Source organism: Elephas maximus, chromosome 15 (genome assembly GCF_024166365.1).
Source record: "Elephas maximus indicus isolate mEleMax1 chromosome 15, mEleMax1 primary haplotype, whole genome shotgun sequence".
NCBI classification, from domain to species: domain Eukaryota; kingdom Metazoa; phylum Chordata; class Mammalia; order Proboscidea; family Elephantidae; genus Elephas; species Elephas maximus.
The window spans coordinates 54,824,873-54,844,124 of record NC_064833.1 but is presented as its reverse complement, the minus strand read 5'-3'; the positions used below and the strand labels follow the sequence as shown (position 1 = coordinate 54,844,124).

At 37.3% G+C, this 19,252-nt stretch overlaps 1 protein-coding gene across 1 annotated transcript in view; it reads left to right on the top strand.

Annotated features, from left to right (window-relative positions):
* The first annotated feature begins 2,716 nt into the window (after window positions 1–2,716).
* Window positions 2,717–19,252, top strand: part of CNBD1 (cyclic nucleotide binding domain containing 1) — a 393,584-nt gene continuing 377,048 nt past the window's right edge. The window contains exon 1 of the mRNA XM_049853899.1: window positions 2,717–2,804. Within this exon, the coding sequence (XP_049709856.1) occupies window positions 2,717–2,804 (88 nt within the window). The remainder of the gene's footprint in view (window positions 2,805–19,252) is intronic.

Genomic DNA, 19,252 nt, shown 5'->3' with positions numbered 1-19,252 from the left:
GTTACCTGATTCACCTAAGAGATTATGAAAGCATTAGAAATGTGGCTGCTTAGCATTCTTCCAGCAAAACACCTTGGATATAACATGTTATATTTGTGACTCTCCAGACTCACAGGGAAAATTATCTTGTTAAGTTTTTTCAGATACCTTGTGAATTTTTTTTGTGTGTGAAATTATGCAAGTTTATCTTAATTTGATGTATTTTTCCTAATAAGTGAAGTTCCAAATATATTCTACCATTATGAAACATTCAAAATAGGACTTAGTTTACAGGTGCAATGATTAGTGCATCTCTGGAATAACTATCTTAAGGTAACTAGAAAAGCAGATTATATAAATGTTATGTAGCTACAGCTGTGGAGAGACTTGGTACCCTTCTTCAGGTAAATAATTCATTCAAATAGAAGGGAGCCATGCTGGCTCAGTGGTTAAGAGCTACAGCTGTTAGTCAAAAGGTCCACAGTTTGAATCCACCAGCAGCACCTTGGAAATCCTGTGGGGCAGTTTTACTCTCCTGTATGGTTGCTATGGGTAGAAATTGACTCAATGGTTGCTATGAGTCGAAATTGACTCAATGGCAACAGGTGTTTTTTTTTAATAGTATTTATTATATGTGTGTGTGTGTGCGTGGTGTGCGTGTGCATGTGTCTGTGTATATATATATATATATATATGAAAGATGTGGCAGCCTGCCCCTATAAAGATTACAGCCTTGGAAATCCAATGGCGCCCTTCTTCTCTTCTATTTTTCTGGTACAATAGTCATATACCAATGTAATTTATGGACTGTCCTTTCAAAAGACAAGCTGGCCAATGATATCACAATATGTGACATTTTATTTTATATAAATAAGTTTTGTGTCTGACCACTTTTAATTTGTGTAAAAGTTTTAATAGTTGTTTTAAAATAAAAATATATATTGAGTTATTTTAATTGAAACATTCTTCTTTCTGGAATTAATTTATTTGGAAATGTTTATCCAAAAAAAAAAAAACCTTTTGCCATTGAGTTGATTCCAACTCAGCAAATCTACAGGACAGAGTAAAACTGCCCCACAAAGTTTCTGAGGCTGTAATCTTTATGGAAGCAGACTGCCACATTTCTCTCCCACAGAGCAGTTGGTGGGTTTGAACCTCTGACTTTTGGTTAGCAGCCACCTGTTTAACCACTGTACCACTAGGGCTCCTTGGAAATCTTTATAGTATATAGAAAATAATAATCACAGTAAATTTGATTGTTATTGTTGTTGGCTCTTGTGATAAAGAATGAACATCTAAGGTACATATTGAACAATGAACCTGTAAAATCCAGCCAGCAGTGTAGCAATAGTGGATAGAACCCATATTAAACGTACATTTGAGAAAAAGATATAAATTATTTAACCCATGTCAATTTCTAAAGACTTGACTAAACAATAAAAATACTATTATTACTATTAACAATGATGGGAGTCCTTGGGCAGTGCAAATGTATAAGCGCTTAACAACTAGCTAAAAGGTTGGTGGTTTGAACCCACCCAGAGGTACTTCAGATGACAGGCCTGGGAATCTGGTTCTGAAAGGTCACAGCTTTGAAAACCCTATGGAGCAGTTCTACTTTGCACACATGGAGTTGCCATGAGTCAGAATTTACTCCATGGCAACTACAACAATGATACGTTGAGTCGTTAGTATTTTTAGTGACTACTATGCTAGGGCCTTTATATTCATTAATTTATTTAACCTTCTAAGTTTTCTTGAGATCTTATCATTACCCCTGTTGTATAGATGAGGATATTGAGACCAAGGCAGATTAAGTGACTTGCCCAAGATAATTAAGCAAATAGATAGTTGAAGAACAATTAGACTTACAGAAATAATCAGGAATTGATAAACAATACATCTCTCTCAAAGACAGGTCATGTGATTATGTTATTGTTCTTGGAATGAATTTTAAGAATATTTAGAATACATTAGAAGGACTAATCAAAAGCATTTGGAAGGAGCTGAATTTGTGATTTGATGGGTTCTCTTTGGACATATATTGGCAGTTACTAGCAGATGCTTAGACAAAATCATAAAGGTTACCCAGACTTAGATACAAGTATAAACGTTTAAAAATTCTTTATTTTTACAGTTTCCTTAATGTTCTTCTTGTATCATCACTTTTCATTTTTTTTTTAAAACCTGTTTTCAAGTAAGATCCAGTTTAATATAAAATTTACTATGCTGTTATATAGCTTTCACTGTATGAGGTTATTATATATGACATACTGCTGTTGGTTAAAGTTAGCAGTAAAAATAGTGAAAATTTAGAAGAAAAAGGAGGAAAGAACTAGAAAGTAAATATAGGTAAGAACTGATAAAATTGGAGTCAGAGGGGGAAATTGATCAGTATGATTTCAGGGCCTTAGAAAACTTCCTTATGTTTGATCAAAACTTCTTGTCAAAGATATATGTTGATTCTGTTGTATCTGTGTTGTAGATTGTAACTTCATTCTTCCTTCCTGTTAAGCCCCTCTTATCATTTCTACTGAACTAGGATATAGGTCTTTTTGGTCTAGATTTCACTGTTGGGAATGCTGTATAGATACTGCTTAAGAATTCTGAACATGGGTTCCATGGTGCTCAACCTATCAGAGAGTACCTTGAGAGTTCTGCTTTATGATGCTTAGAGGAGAAGAGTGATCAGTTGCCTCTCAAGAAGTCTCTGATCGGCTGCTCTTGAGCAATCAGGATGCCTCTGTCTCCCCTTCCAGCAGCCATCCTGTCTCATATGATAAGTATTAGCAATGTGCCTCCTCCTCCACTTCGCAATATACCAAGTGAGTGGGGAATACTTTGAGGGTCTCATTCATCTGTTACCGTTTTCAGTTGTACTTACCACAGATGTGAGAAATGGAATATTTTAGAGTTGGAAGGGATATTGGGACTCTTATTGACAACATAGGAATGGAAAGAACACTGATGTGTAAATTCCGCTTTGTCTACTTAGAAAGAAGCCATTTCTATTCTCTAGATCTCTATTTTTTCTTTGTAAAATGAGGATGTTTATGAACCACTTGAAACTTAACCACGTTGAAATACTTTTAAAGAAAAGAAAAAGAAAAAATGCTTAGAGAGGTCACCTGGTTTACCAGGGTTCAGGCCTTTTGTTTCCGGCAGGTCTCCTAGTCCCTAATCAGAGTCAGTCTTTATACCCTTCATAGTCTATTTCATACTTAATTTTCACTGGGAAAGTTCACATTTCAAATTATAAGGAGGAAAAAAAAAAGATAGTTCCCATTATTCCAACTCTGAAATTTATTCTTATTTATTTTTTTCTAGTTCTTTAACTTATAGTATCATAAAAGTTATAAATAGAGTTAAATTTGTAAAGTTTATGAAATTTACAGTATTCTCATATTTTATGTAGTCAGTCTGAACCCAGAACAATTTCTCAAGGCTGTAAACAATTCTCGTTAGAGTCATCAAAGTCATAGATTCTTTGAACAGCAATATGCTATAGGGTCGCTATGAGTTGGAATTGACTTGACCGCAGTGGGTTTGGTTTTTTTTTTTTGGATGCTGGTTAGTAATATTTAATAGGCCCAGTAATAGTTGAGATTTAATAACAAAAACAAAAACCCCTTTAGATAACAAAATAATACACTTGACTCTTTTCAACTTCAATAAAACATTTACTATATTAACTTAATAGTCACTGGATAGATTTATAGCATTGATATGAAGAATCTCATCAGTCCATCTTTTACTTTTCTGTGAGAGTTAACTCTTCCAAACATATATGTATATGTATATAAAATATATATGTATATATACACACACATATATATTTAATCAATGCTCAAAATTTCCAGGGGAAAAGTGCCGTGGATACTTAGATTGCCTTTAAAGGAGTGTCATTATGTCTTGAACAGTATCAGACAAAATCCTTTTTTTAAACCAAATTAATTACATATACTACTTATATATATTTTTATATATTGCAAAAAAATTCTTCTTGTATATAAGTTTTGTATTACTATGCAAATGGAAGTATTAAATGTAACCTTTGGCAAAAACTACAGCTTCTACTGTTCAGATATTAGTTGTGCAAAAGAAAAATAAGTCACCATAAGATGATTTTTTTTAGCAGCCTAGGAAGCTCAAACGCTGGGAGTTAAAAGATCAAATTAATTTAGAATCAATGGGATGAGATGTGTGCTACCCTCTGTAGTATCTCCGAAGGACACTTAACTTCTGTGAAGTGATTAAAAGATGAAAAATCAGCAGCAATTTAGATCTCAGAGCTGAATAGAGCATCCTGGAAGCAGCGGAGCTCCCGATTTTCTCTTCGGAAGTTCCTGCTTGATGTTCTATGTGACTTCTCTTTGGAGACGTGTCCTGGTTGCTTAATAACTGTGTCTTTGTGCTAACTCTAGCAAGTCAACAATTTCCTTTTGCTGGCAGGTTGTAAGCTTCACAGAAACTGGGATAGAGAATCTACCAAGCTCTGATTGCCACTGAAACAACAATCTTATGAAAATTTATGTGAAGGTTGCTTTCAATCTATAACATGATTGTTATGGATAGAATTGTGTCCTCCAAACATATGTGTTGTAAATCCCAACCTCTATGCCTGCGGTTGTAATTCCACTTGGGAAAGGTTGTCTTTATTATGTTAATGAGACAAGATTAGTGTAGGGTGTGTCTTAAATCAACCTCTTTTGAGATATAAAAGAGATTAAACAAACAGGTGAAAGAATGGGAGATGGGGGAAGAGAGATGCCAAGCAACATGAAGATCACCCAGGAGCAGAAGCTGAAGGAGGCAAGGACCTTTCTCCAGAGCTGACAGCCTGAATTCAGACTTCTAGCCTCCTAAACTATGAGAAAATACACTTCAGTTTGTTAAAGCTGCCCACTTGTATTATTTCTGTTACAGCAGAGCTAGTTAACTAAGACTGAATTTGGTACTGAGGAATGGGGCACTACTCTAACAGATACCTAAAAAACGTGGAAGTGGTTTTACAATTGAGTAATCAGTGAAGGTTGGAAGTGTTTTAAGGTGCCTAACAGTAAAACTCTAGATTGCCTTGAAGAGACTGTTGGTGGAATTACGCACATCTAAGGCAATTCTGGAGCCCTGATGGCACAGTGGTTAAGAGCTCTGCTGTTAACCTAAAGGTCATCAGTTTGAATCCACCAACTGCTCCTTGGAAACCCTATGGGGCAGTTCTGCTCTGTGCTATAGGATCACTATGAGTTGGAATTGACTTGATGGCAACCAGTTTTAAGGAAATTCTGGGAGCCCTGGTGGTGTAGCAGTTAAGTGTTCAGCTGCTAACTGAAAGCTCAGCAGTTCGAATCCACCAGTTGCTCCTTGGAAACCCTATGAGACGGTTATACTCTGTCTTGTGGTGATGCTATGAGTCAGAATTGACTCAATGGCAATGGGTTTTTGATGGATTTCAGAAGGCATTTCTGGTGAGGGATCAGAAGGAAGTGAGGAGAGCTATAGAGAAAGTCTCCAGGGTCTGAGAGAATACATATGGCAGCAGCAACGTTGCTAGAAATGTGGACGTTAAATATGCTTCTGGTGAGGCTTTAAAAGAAAATGAACATGTGATTGGACAGTGGAGGAAGGGTGATACTTTTTATGTAGTGGAAAAGAACTTGCTTGAATTAGGTTCAAATGTTTGGTGGAATGTAGAACTTGTAAGTGATGAATGTGAATATTTGGCTGAGGAGATTCCTAAGCAAGATCTTAAAGGGGTTGTGTGGTTTTCCTTGCTGGAGTGTGGGGCTGCTGTTAAGGTGCGTGGGGGAGAGGTCTGCCATGCCCATACGGCTGAAGAACGGGGCCTGCTGGGACTGAATGGGGTCACCACTCAGATGGACTAGGAGAATAGGCTGCCCAAAGTTGAGGGAGTAGAGTTGCCATCCCAGTGGGCCTGGAAAGCAGAGCTGAAGCTCAACGCTGAAGAGACTTTACTGGAATCCAGAGGGTTTGGCCGACACCCAGAGTCTGGAGTATAGGGCCATTTCCCAGATCGTCTCAGAGTAGAGATTATTTTCAAGTCTTGAGATCTATTGCAATTTGTTCTGCTGGATTTTGGACTTCCTTGGTGCTTGTTATTCCTTCTTTCCATCTAATTTCTCCCATTTGTAATGGAAATGTCTACCTTGTGCCTGTTCCACTCTTTACTTTGGAAACAGATGACTTGTCTAGATTCCACTGGTTGATAGATGAAGAGGAATTTTGCCCCAAGATGAAATATGCCTGAAGTCTCACCCATATTTGATTTAGATGATTCAGAAGTGAGATTTTGGACTTGGAGTGATTTCAGACTTTTTAGATGATGTGATTAGGTTTTTGCATGTGGCAAGGACATGAATTTTGGGGGGCCAGTGGGTGGAATGTTACAGACTGAATTGTTTTCCCCTGAAATTCAGACTTCTAGGCTCCTAAACTGTGGGAAAATAAATTTCTATTTGTTAAAGCTACCCACTTGTGGTATTTCTGTTATAGCAGCACTAGGTAACTTAGACAATGACTGAACCTGAGTTATTAAAAAAAGATATAAAAAATAATGATTTTTAAGATACAGTGGGCATAAAAAGGAACATTCCGTTAAGGGCCTAAAAATATCCAACCATTGTATACATTCTTGTTTACTTTAGATAAGATTAGCTAGGTTACATTTAATGATTCATAGCTACTTTCTCTATAAATATTTATATAAGAGTAATGTTTTTTTAATGTTTACTGAATGCTTTGTATAGGCACTATTTAAGCATTTTGTGCATTTTTTTTTTTTTTAATTTCTCACAGTAATCTTATGAGGTCTGTGGTAGGCAGAGTAAAGGCTCCCCAAGGATGTCTGTGTCCTAGTCTCTGGAACCTATGAATATGTTATGTTACAGGACAATGCAGAATTAAGGTTGCAAATGGAATTAAGGCTGCTAATCAGCTGGCCTTGAGATGGGAAGATTATCCTGGATTACCCAGGTGGGTCCTCCTCATAAGTGAAAGGTGGAATCAGTAAAGTCGGAATCAAGTGAAGTGATGTAGAAAAAACTCCACTGGCCTTTGCTACCTTTGAAGATGTGGGAGGGGCACCTGAACCAAGGAATGTGGGTGGCCTCTAGAAGCTAGAAAAGGCAAGGAGACTGAATCTTCTCTTGAACCTTCAGATGGAATGCAGCTCTGCCAACACCTTGATTTTAAGCCAGTGAACCCCATTTCAGAATTCTGACCTCTCTAACTGTAAGATAATAAATTTGTGTTGTTTTAAGCCACTAAGCTTGGGGTAATTTATTTTCTCAGCAATAGGAAACAGTTAGGGATGATGAAACTTAGATTTTATAACTTGCCTAAGGTTCACAGAGTTGCCAAATGGTCGAGGGAGGCAGATAATGAATTCTGTCTATTCATACTACAATAACAATGAAATCAGCAGACTGTAATTTCCTCCTTACCACCATGCTGAAATCTCCTGCACATTTTACTAGTTCAATGGTGTAGATACCTAGGGCTTATTGCATTTTATCATTTCGGCTACTTATTGAACACTAATGACTGAAGGCTGGCTGAGTTGTAGAATGACATCATATATGAAGAAAGCAAGAGGTCATTAAAAAGACAGAAAAGAAAGAAAAGACCCAAATGTATGCCAGAAGAGACCCTGAAACTTTCTCTTGAATGTCGTGTAGCTAAAGTGAATGCAAGAAATGAAGTAAAAGAGCTGAACAGAAAGTTCCAAAGGGAGGCTTAGGGAGACAGAGTAAAGTATTATAATGACATGTGCAAAGAGTTAGAATACCAAATGAGAAGAACACACTCATCATTTCTCAAGGTGAAAGAACTGAAGAAAAAATTGAAGCAATAGTGAAGGATTCTATCAGCAAAATACTGAACAACTCAGGAAGCATCAAAAGAAGATGGAAGGAATACACAGTTACTGTGACAGCTGTACATTGACAGGGAACTGCCTGAAATTCAAGCTGAATTCAGAAGAGGTTGACATTCAATCATTTCAGGAAGTAGCATATGATCAAGAACCAACAGTACTGAAGGAAGAAGTCCAAGTTGCACTGAAGGCATTGGCGAAAAACAAGACCGCAGAAACTGATGGAATACTGGTTGAGATGTTTCAGCAAATGGATGTAATGCTGGAAGTGTTCACTTGTCTATGCCAAGAAATTTGGGAGACAGTTACCTGGCCAACCAACTGGAAGTGATCCATATTTATGCCTATTCAAAGGAAAGGTGATTTAGTAGAATGCAGAAATGATAGAACAATATCATCAATATCATATGCCAGTAAAATTTTTGCTGAAGATCATTCAAAAGTGGTTGCAGCTGTACATTGACAGGGAACTGTCTGAAATTCAAGCTGGATTCAGAAGAGGTTGTGGAAGGAGGGCTATCATCGCTGATGTCAAATGGATCTTGGCTAAAAGCAGAGAATACCAGAAAGATGTTTACTTGCGTTTTACTGACTGTGCTAAAACGCTCAGCTGTGTGGATCATAAAAATTATGGATAACATTTTGAAGAATAGGAATTCCAGAACACTTAATTGTGCTCGTGAGAAACCTGTGCATAGATCAGGAGGCAGTCGTTGGAACAGAACGGTGGGATACTGCATGGTTTAAAGTTAGAAAGGGTGTGTGTCAGGGTTGTATCCTTTCAGCATACTTATTCAGTCTGTATGCTGAGCAAATAATCTGAGAAGCTAGACTATATGAAGAAGAACCAGGCATCAGGATTGGAGGAAGATTCGTTAACAACCTATGTTATGCAGATGACACAGCCTTGCTTGCTGAAAGTGAAGAAGACTTGGAAGCACTTACTGGTGAAGATCAAAGACTACAGCCTTAAGTATGGATTGCACCCTCAACATAGAGGAAACAAAATCCCCACATTTGGACCAATAAGCAACATTATGATAAATGAAGAAAAGACTGAAGTTGTCAAGGATTTCATTTTACTTGGATCCACAATCAACACCCATGGAAGCAGTAGTCAAGAAATCAAGGGACACATTGCATTGGGCAAACCTGCTACAAAAGACCTCTTTAAAGTGTTGAAAAGCAAAGATATCACTTTGAGGACTAAGGTGGGCCTGGCCCAATCCACGGTATTTTCGATTGCCTCATATACATGTGAAACCTGGAAAATGAATAAGAAAGACTAAAGAAGAATTGATGCCTTTGAATTATGGTGTTGGTGAAGAATATTGAATATACTGTGGACTGCCAAAAAAACAAACAAATTTGTCTTGGAAGAAGTACAGCCAGAATGCTGCTTAAAAGTGAGGATGGTGAGACTTTGTCTACCATACTTTGGCCATATTATTGGGAGGGACCAGTCCCTGGAGAAAGACATCATGCTTGGTAAAGTAAAGGGTAAGCAAAATAGAGGAAGACCCTTAACAAGATGGATTGACATAGTGGATGCAACAGTGGGCTTAAGTATAACAGTGATCATGAGGATGGCGCAGGACAGGGTGGTGTTTTGTTCTGTTGTACATAGGGTCGCTATGAGTTGGGACTGACTTGATGACACCTTACAACAACAACAACAAAAGATACTCTTTTGATTTAATGGAGAGAACATATCACATATCTTCAGAAACTCCTCCATAGCTGTCTTGTTAACTCTGAGATTCAGACTTACAAGCACTCCCAGTAGTTAAGCTTCTTGAGCCAGTTTAGGGCTTGTAGGTTTTTCTTTGAAACTCTCAAACCTTCTCCTTTGAAGTCTCTTTGACTTGTGTCTCAGGATTCTTCACAGCTTGCTAACCCTAGGAAAGGAATGTTGTTAACCCTAGGAAAGGGATGAGTGTTCTTGAAGGCAAAAATGTCATGCCAGTTTTCATTCTGGTTGGGAATCGTTTAAAAACAGCTTAGCAAAGCCTATAATATATTCGCCACCTGGGTGAAATAGCATTTAGTCTAGAGACACACACATGGCCCATGATTATTAGAAGCTGATACTCTGAAGAGACACAAGGGAGGAAAAAAAAAATTTTTTTTTTCTTATAGAAGCAGGAAACTCTTCAGCATTTGGCTTGAGGAAACCTCTTTTAACTTATGATTAGGAGTATGGTCTAGGTAGCTGTCTTTGTTTTGGTTAAAATGCTATACCTCTATCTTCTTCATATTAGGTTTATTCTTCTGAGGAAGGAAGAGTTTAAAAATACGCTTTCCATTTTGACTATTGGAAATTTTGGGAGATACAGAATTTCTGTCCTTTTCTAGTAACAAGTGGGTTTCTAGTTCACAAGATATTTGAAGGTAGGTACATTTTAGTTACTTCACCATATGAGGATGCAGAAGGAAAAAAAAAGTTTCAAGATAATACCGCAGTACTTCAAGGAATTTAGAAACAAGATAGTATTCTTAAGTGAATGTTTTTCTTTGTTCTTTTCCATTTTAAAGTATACATTTACTGAACACCTAAAAAAAAAACCAAAAAAAACTGTGTCCTCATTTCTAAGACTTTAAGGGCATTTCCTGTAATTAGACCCGCTTTCCGTTCTTTAGTAGCTAAACAGTAAAAAAAAAAAACACAAACAGTAAAGGAGTACCCAAATATGTATTTATCTGGAAGAGTGAATATTGCACCATTTTAATATTTTAAGCCATTCAAATCCTAGAAATACAGATAAGAAAAAGGGAATCTTCTCAGTAGAGAAGACAGAAAAGAAGACTGCTTAATGTATAAACAAGATTTAAAAAAAACAAACAAAAATATTGAGAATGGAAATTCCAAGAAGGAATAAAAGATGGAAAAGATGGTTGAATGTTTATGTATGTATCTGTGTTTGTCTAATCAACAATTGTCCCCATGGAAAATGCTATCAGAGAATTTAGGAAAAGAAGTAATTGGAAAATTATTTTCTCAACTTTATTTTTCAGTATAAAAGTCACCTTTTTTCTTTAAGTCCCAGAGGAGAAAAGGATGTTTTATTGAAAAAACAAAGCTTTCTTATTTTTGCTTTTTCTTGAACCTGCTATAACTGTATCCCAATGTGCTTGTACTTTTTGGCAGAAAATCTTAGGTGTCCTTTAGAAATTAAGCAGCGGAAGCTTAAACTTGATTCAAGCATGACTGGGGATTCAGGCAGGAAACATTGAAGTAAATTGAAATGTAAATCAAATCTGTCCACTAGAGGTCCCATTAGGTCACCGCTGAATCACAAACAACTACTCTGTCCTCAGCAATTTATCTCAGAAATATCTCTTGAATTGTTAGGTGCCGTTGAGTAACAACAACAAAAAACAAACAAACAAACAAACAAAAAATTTGGTTTTTTGTTGAGTAAATTCCAACTCATAGTGACCCTATGTACAACAGAACAAAACACTGCTCGGTCCTGTGCTATCCTCATGATCATTGTTATGCTTAAGCCCATTGTTGTAGCCACTGTGTCAATCCATCTTGTTGAGGGTCTTCCTCTTTTTGGCTGACCCTCTACTTTACCAAGCATGATGTCCTTTTCCAGGAACTGGTCCCTCCCAATAACATGTCCAAAGTACGTGAGACAAAGTCTTGCCATCCTCACTTCTAAGGAGCATCCTGACTGTACTTCTTCTAAAACGGATGTTTGTTCTTTTGGCAGTACATGGTATATTCAATATTCTTTGCCAACACCATAATTCAAAGGCATCAATTCTTCTTTGGTCTTTCTTATTTATTGTCTAGCTTTTTCATGCGTGTGGGGTGACTTAAAATACTACGGCTTGGGTCAGGCCCATTTTAGTCCTCGAAGTGATATTTTTGCTTCTGAACACTTTAAAGAGGTCTTTTGTAGCAGATTTGCCCATTGCAGTACATTGTTTGGTTTCTTGATTGCTGCTTCCATGAGTATTGACTGTATATCCAAGTAAAATGAAATTCTTGACAATTTCAAAATTTCCTCCATTTATTATGATGTTGCTTATTGACCAAGTTGTAAGAATTTTTTTATTTTTATTTTGAGGTGTAATCCATACTCAAGACTGTAGTCTTTGATCTTCATCAGTAAGTGCTTCAAGTTCTCTTCACTTTCAGCAAGGAAGGTTGAGTCTTCTGCATATTGCAGATTGTTAATGAGTCTTCCTCCAGTCCTGATATGGCGTTCTTCATATAGCCCAGCTTCTTGGATATTTGCTCAGCATACAGATTGAATAAATATGGTGAAAGGATATAACCCTGACACACACCTTTCCTGACTTTAAACCACCCAGTATCCCCTTATTCTGTTTGAATGACTGCCTCTTGATCTACATACAGGTTCCACATAAGCAGAATTAAGTTTTCTGGAATTTCCATTCTTTGCAATGTTATCCATGATTTTTTATGATCCACACAGTCGAATGCATTTGCATACTCAATAAAACTCAGGTGCACATCTTTTTGGTATTCTTGCTTTTAGCCAAGTTTAATCTGACATCTACAATGATATCCCTTATTCCATGTCATCTTCTGAATCCAGCTTGAATTTCTGGTTGTTCCCTGTTGATGTACTGCTACAACCATTTCTGAATTATCCTCTGCAAAATTTCAATTGTGTGCGATATTAATGATACTGTTCAATAATTTCTGCATTCTGTTGAATCATCTTTCTTTGGAATGGTCACAAATAATGGATCTCTTCCAGTCAGTTGGCCAGGATGTGGTCTTCCAAATTTCTTGGCATAGACGAGTGAACACTTTCAGCATTGCATCCATTTGTTGAAACATCTCAATTGGTATTCCATTAATTCCTGGAGCCTTGTTTTTCAGTGCAGCTCTAACTTCTTCCTTCAGTAGCATTGCTTCTTGATCATGTGCTACCTCCTGAAATGGCTGAACATTGACCAATTGTTTTTAGTACAGTGACTGTGTATTCCTTCCATCTTCTTTTGATGCTTCCTGCATCATTCAATATTTTCCCCCTTAAAAACAACATCAATATCTCAACTTGTGGCTTGAATTTTTTCTTTAGTTCTTTCAGCTTGAGAAATGGCGAGCGTGTTTTTCTCTTTTGGTTTTCCAACTCCAGGTCTTTGCACATTTAATTATATTTCATCTTCTTGAGCTGCCCTTTGAAATCTTCTGTTCAGCTCTTTTACTTCATCATTTCTTACATTCGCTTTAGCTACTCTATGTTCAAAAGCAAGTTTCAGAGTCTCTTCTGACATACATTTTGGTCTTTTCTTTCCTTCCTGTTTTTTTTAAATGACCTTTTTCTTTATTCATGTATGAGGCCCTTGATGTCATCCTAGTACTTATCTGCTCTTTGGTCACTAGTGTTCAGTGCATCAAATCTATTCTTGAGATGTTCTCTAAATGCAGGTGGGATATACTCAAGGTCGAACTTTGGCTCCGGTGGACTTTTTAAAATTTTCTTCAGCTTCAGCTTGATCTTGCATGTGAGTAATTGATGATCTGTTCCGCACTTGGCACCTGGCTTTGTTCTGATACTGAGTTTTTCCATTGTCTTCACAAATATAGTTGATTTGATTCATCTGTATTCCATCCAGTGAGGTCCATGTGTATAGTTGCTGTTTATGTTGTTGAAAAAAGGTATTTCCAATGACAGATCATTGGTTTTGCAAAATTTTATCACGTGATATCTAGTGTCACATCTATTACCAAGGCTGTATTTTCCAACTACTGATCTTTGTTTCCAGCTTTCACATTCCAAATCACCAGTAATTATCAATGCATCTTGATTGCTTGTTTGGTCAATTTCAGACTTCAGAACTTGGTAAAAGTCTTCAATTTCTTCATCTTTGGCATTAGTGGTTGGTAAGTAAGTTTGAATAATAGTCATATTAACTTGTCTTCCTTGTAGGTGTATAGGTATTATCCTATCACTGACAGAATTGTACTTCAGGATAGATCTTGAAATGTTCTTTTTTGACAGTGAATGTGATGCCGTTCTCTTCAATTTCCCATTCCTGGCACAGTAGACCATATGATTTTCTAATTCACAATGGCCAATACAAGCCCTTCTCAGCTCACTAATGCTTAGGATATCTATCTTCAAGTGTTCTATTTTATTTTTGACAATTTCCAATTTTCCTAGATTCAGCCTTTGTATGCTCCAGGATATGGTTATTGATGTATGTTTGCAGCTGTTTCTTTTTATTTTGAGTCATGCCACTTCAGCAAACGAAGGTCCTGAAAGCTTGACTCCATTTACATCATTAAAATTGACTCTACTTTGAGGAGGCAGCTCTTCCCCAGTCATCTTTTGAGTGCCTACCAACCTGAGGGACTTATCTCCTGGCACTATATTATACAATGTTCTGCTGGTATTCATAGGGTTTTCACAGGCCAGTTTTTTAAGAAGTAGAGTGCCAGGTTCTTCTGCCTTGTCTGTCCTAGTCTGGAGGCTTTGCTGAAACCTGTCTACCCTGGGTAACCCTGCAGATTTTTGAAATACCGGTGGCATAGCTTCCAGCATCACAGCAACACGCAAGGTACCACAGTATGACAAACTGGCAGATGAGCAGTGGTCTCTTGAATTACTCCTCTATTATCAATCCTTCAGCTACTTAGACCGTTCTTCTGTGACCTTCCTCTTAACTGACCTCACGTCTTCCTTCCAACATATATCATGAGCCAGATTACTTACCTGATATGATTAAAAAAGGAGTTTTATTATGTTAGATCTTTTCTAAAAAATCATTAGGATCCCACTTTCTGCTAAAACTTAGGTTAAAATGCAGTTTCTTCAGTCTGGCATTTAAATCTGTCATGATTTAACTGAAAGCTATCTCTCTTTCCTAGACCTTGTACTTTCACTGAGTTAACTCTCCATTACAGCTAAATTGCTGTGACTGACCTTTTTTAGACCCATCTGGAATGCTGCTCAGTGGTCAGGGGGCCTTCTTAAGTTTAATTAAACATTCAGACGATCACATGTGGTACATGTACAAGGAAGGATGTAGGACAGGAATCACAGCCTTCCAGAAGGGCAGTGTCATATACCCCTTCTTTGTGGTAGTAGTCCTTTCAGCTATCTAGCCAGCAGCCTTTTTTGCTCCCCCCCCCAAGTGGGAGCTTAGGCTCAAAAAAAGAGAGTCACATAGGGCAGATGCTGAATCTCCCTGGTTTAAAAGCCTCATACCCGACAGGAGCCATTATCTCTTATAAAAATTCCGTAGGCACTGTTTCCAGGTTTCCCACAGGGCACTTGAGAGTTACAAATCACCACACTCAGGAAAGCGCATATCTGTGCCTCCCCACAAGATATTTATAGATCATCTATACCCTTTCAGATACAACTCACCAATCAGAGACCATTGTTTTCATAAAGGATGTTGCCTAGCAATATATACAGGCTTTTATCTGGTGTACCCTGAACAAAGCTCAAAAGTTAACCTTAGGCCAAATTCTCATGCTAGGCGAAAGTCACCCCTTTAGCCACATCATCCTAATCCTCACCTTACATGTGCCTTTTAGCTCATGTTTCCTCTCCTTGGGGTTGCATTCTACCTCACAGTATTTGTTCCTATTGCTGCAAAGTTCGGCTTGACTACTTTAATCTCCACAAAGACTCTCCTGGCCTTTCCAGTATGAAGTAATCTTTCATATCCCTGAGCTCTCATAGCACTTTGCCTGTTCCTTCCTATTATTCTTAATACCTTTATCCTCACATCACCAGTTGCCATTGTGGATTGCAGCTCGTGGCAACCTGGCGTGTGTCAGAGTCTTGGGTCCCGGCTTTTTAGGGTCATTGCTCTAGGCTTCAAAGTTTTAGTAATTCAACCTATTACTACGGTTGCATCAGTAAAAATAGTGGTGACAGCTGCTTCCCATGTGACACTTTCTGCTCCCTTTTTGTCTTTTCAGATCAGCTGGTACCTGGCTCATAGTTCTTTATATCAATTTTCTTGGCTAAAATAAGTGGTGTGGTTTCTATTTTGACTCTCAGACTCTGACTGACACATATAGGGATTTATTTCTAGTTAGATTTTTCTGTTAAAACTAAGTAAACATTCTGTCCTCATTTTTTAAGTTGGTAAGCGAGCAAATTAATAGAATTGTAAGGTCAAAGGATGTGTACATTTAAAATTTTGGTAGCTATAGACAAATTGTCTTCCAAAGAGGTTCTACCAATTTCTAGCCCCATCATTAGTCTATAGAATTATTTGTACACAGCATTTTCACCAGTATAGAGTATTATGGAACCCTGGTGGTGCATTGGTTAAGAGCTCAGCTGCTAACCAAAAGGTTGGCAGCTCAAATCCACCCTGCTCCTTGGAAACACTTTGAGGTATTACTACTCTGTCCTAGGGTTGGAAACCCTCTGTCATAGGGTTGCTATGAGTTGGAATCGACTCAATGGCAATGGGTATATTGTAGTATAAAACTTGAATTTTTTCCAATAATTTAGTTGAAAAATAGTTTTTATTGATGTTTAAATTTGCATTTCTTTAATTAAGATTTAGAATCTTTTTGTGTATTTATTGCCATTTGTGTTTTTTGTGAACAGCTTGTTCATGCCCCTTGCCTGTTTATTGGGAAGGGTTTATTTTCCCACTTATTTGAAGTCTCTTTTGAAGTCTCCAGTTTCTAAAAGAAATTAGCCCTTTGTCATATATTTTGCAGTTATTTTTATCAGTTTGCATTTGTCTTTTGACTTTATGATTTTTGTGCCATACAAAGGTTTAAAAATATTTATGTAGTTTGTATGTCCTTTTTTTTTTTTCTAATTCCTGTTTAGAAAGCCTTTTTCCATGCCAAGATTTAAAAATCATTCTCCCACAATTTTTTTGGTACTTATGTAGTTTCATTTTCTAATATTGTTAAATATTTGATGCATCTGAGCTTTATTTTGGTCTAGAATTGTGAGGTAGTAGGGCTCCAACTTAATATTTTTCCGAATGACCAACCAACTGTTCTAACACCATTTGTTGGGCAATATTTTTCCTACTAATTTGAAATGCTACTTTTTATTACATGCTAACTTTTCATATGCATTCTGGCTCTATTTCTGGAAGTAATTATTTACTTTTTCCATTCATCTCTTGTCTATTCAGGCATCAGTCTCAAACTGTTATAGTTAATGAAGCATTATATTTCAATATCTGGTAAAATTAACCTCTACTGACTACTTCTCTTTCAAAGACTTTTGCTGGCTATTAACTCCTGCTTATTTTTCCATGTGAACTTAGGTAATATTTGGGCTTTTTCAATAACTAATCATTTTGGTTTTTAGTTGAAAATGTTTTAAATTTAAAGATTAATTTATGGAGAATTGATATCTTTATGATATTAAATCTTCCTACTCCTGAACTGGTACCTTTGCAGTATACTTCCAGTTTATCAGGTGTGCTTTTAGCCACTGAATAGTTTATTCCTGGATATTTTAGCCTTTTTCTATGCTATTAAGAATGAGATCTTTGTTTCCCCATTATGTTTTCCAACTGTAAAAGTCAGTCTCTTAGTTATCTAGTATTGCTATAACAGAAATACTACAAGTCAATGGCTTCAACAAACAGAATTTTATTCTCTCACAGTCTAGTAGTTCAAATTCAGGGAGTCAGATTCAGGGGAAGACTTTCACTGTCTGTCAGCTTTGGAAGAAGGTCCTTGTCATCAATCTTCTCTGGTCGAGGAGCTTCTCAGCACAGGGGCACCAGGTCCAAAGGACTCGTTACTCTCCTAGCTCTTATTTTTTGGTGGTGTGAGCTCCCCTTGTCTCTCTACTCACTTCTCTTTTTTATATCTCAAAAGAGATTGACTCAAGATACAATCTAATCTTGTAGATTGAGTCCTGCTTCATTAATATAACTGCTTTGAATCCTGCCTCATTAACATCATAGAGGTAGCCTTTACAACACATGGGACAATCACATAAGATGACAAAATGGTGAACAATCACACAATGCTGGGAATCATGACCTAGCCAAGTTAACACATTTATGGGAGCCACAATTCAATCCATAACATATCAGAAAGCTATTGAATTAAATACACACACACACACGTATATATATTTTTTAATTTGGAGAGGATATATTTGGAAGATGTTCAGGATAAATATCAAAAGAGGTCTGTATTCTGATATCCTCGGTACCACATTGGCTCTGAAGGAAAAAGGTAGAATAGGATCCCAAAGTTGGTGATAGAGTTATAAGTGGTAAGGATTTCCTTAACCTAGCTGAAGACTAAAATGCGCCTGACCCAAGCCATGATGTTTTCGATCTCCTCATATGCATATGAAAGCTAGACAATGAATGAGGAAGACTGAAGAAGAATTGACACCTTTGAATTATGGTGTTGGTGAAGGATATTGAATATACCATGGACTGCCTAAAGAACGAACAAATCTGTCTTGGAAGAAGTACAGCCCGAATGCTCCTTAGAAGCAAGAATGGGGGAACTATGTCTTAACATAATTTGGACATGTTATCAGAAGGAACCAGTCCCTGGCGAAGGACATCATGCTTGGTAAAATAAAGGATCAGCAGAAAAGAGGTAGCCCTTTAACGAGGTGGATTGACACAGTGGCTACAACAATGGACTCGTGCATCACAACGATTGTGAGGATGGTGCCTGACAGGCAATATGTCTTTCTGTTGTACATAGGATCGCTGTGAATCAGAACTAACTCCACAGCACCTAACAACAACAATATGAAGAATTCAGGAAGAGGATCAGATTTTCAAAGAAAAGATTTTGGGGAGCTTTTTTAATTTGTGCTTTAGATGAAGATTTACAGAGCAGATTAGTTTCTCATTAAATAATTAATACACATATTGTTTTGTGACATTGGTTGCCAATACCACTATGTGTCAATGCTCTTCCCTTCTTGATCTTGGGTTCCCCATTTCCATCCATCCAGCTTTCCTGTCCCCTCCTGCCTTCTCATCCTTGCCCCTAGGCTGGAGTGCCCATTTAGTCTCATGTACATGGTTGAGCTATGTGCATTATTGTCTTATGGGCATGCCTAGTCTTTGGCTGAAGGATGAATCTTAGGGGTTACTTCAGTACTGAGTTAAAAGGATGTCTGGGGTTTGGGAGGAATTTTAAGCAAAGTTTTAGTTATCTTGAGTTCAATTTTTCCTTGACGATATTCAGGTGAATGATAAGTGAGTATAGGATAGAGGTCTGGACTAGTAAGTTTGGGTTGGGTGTCCTAAGAGTGTAATAGTTGAAGGCATGGATGCAGATAAGATCATGCAAGAAGAGGATCTAGACTGAGAAGAGAAGATAGAGGGGCTTAAAATGGAATCTTGGGCAATATCAATTCTCAAGGGAAGAACATAGGAGTTAGTAGAGCATTCTAACAAGGAATAAGT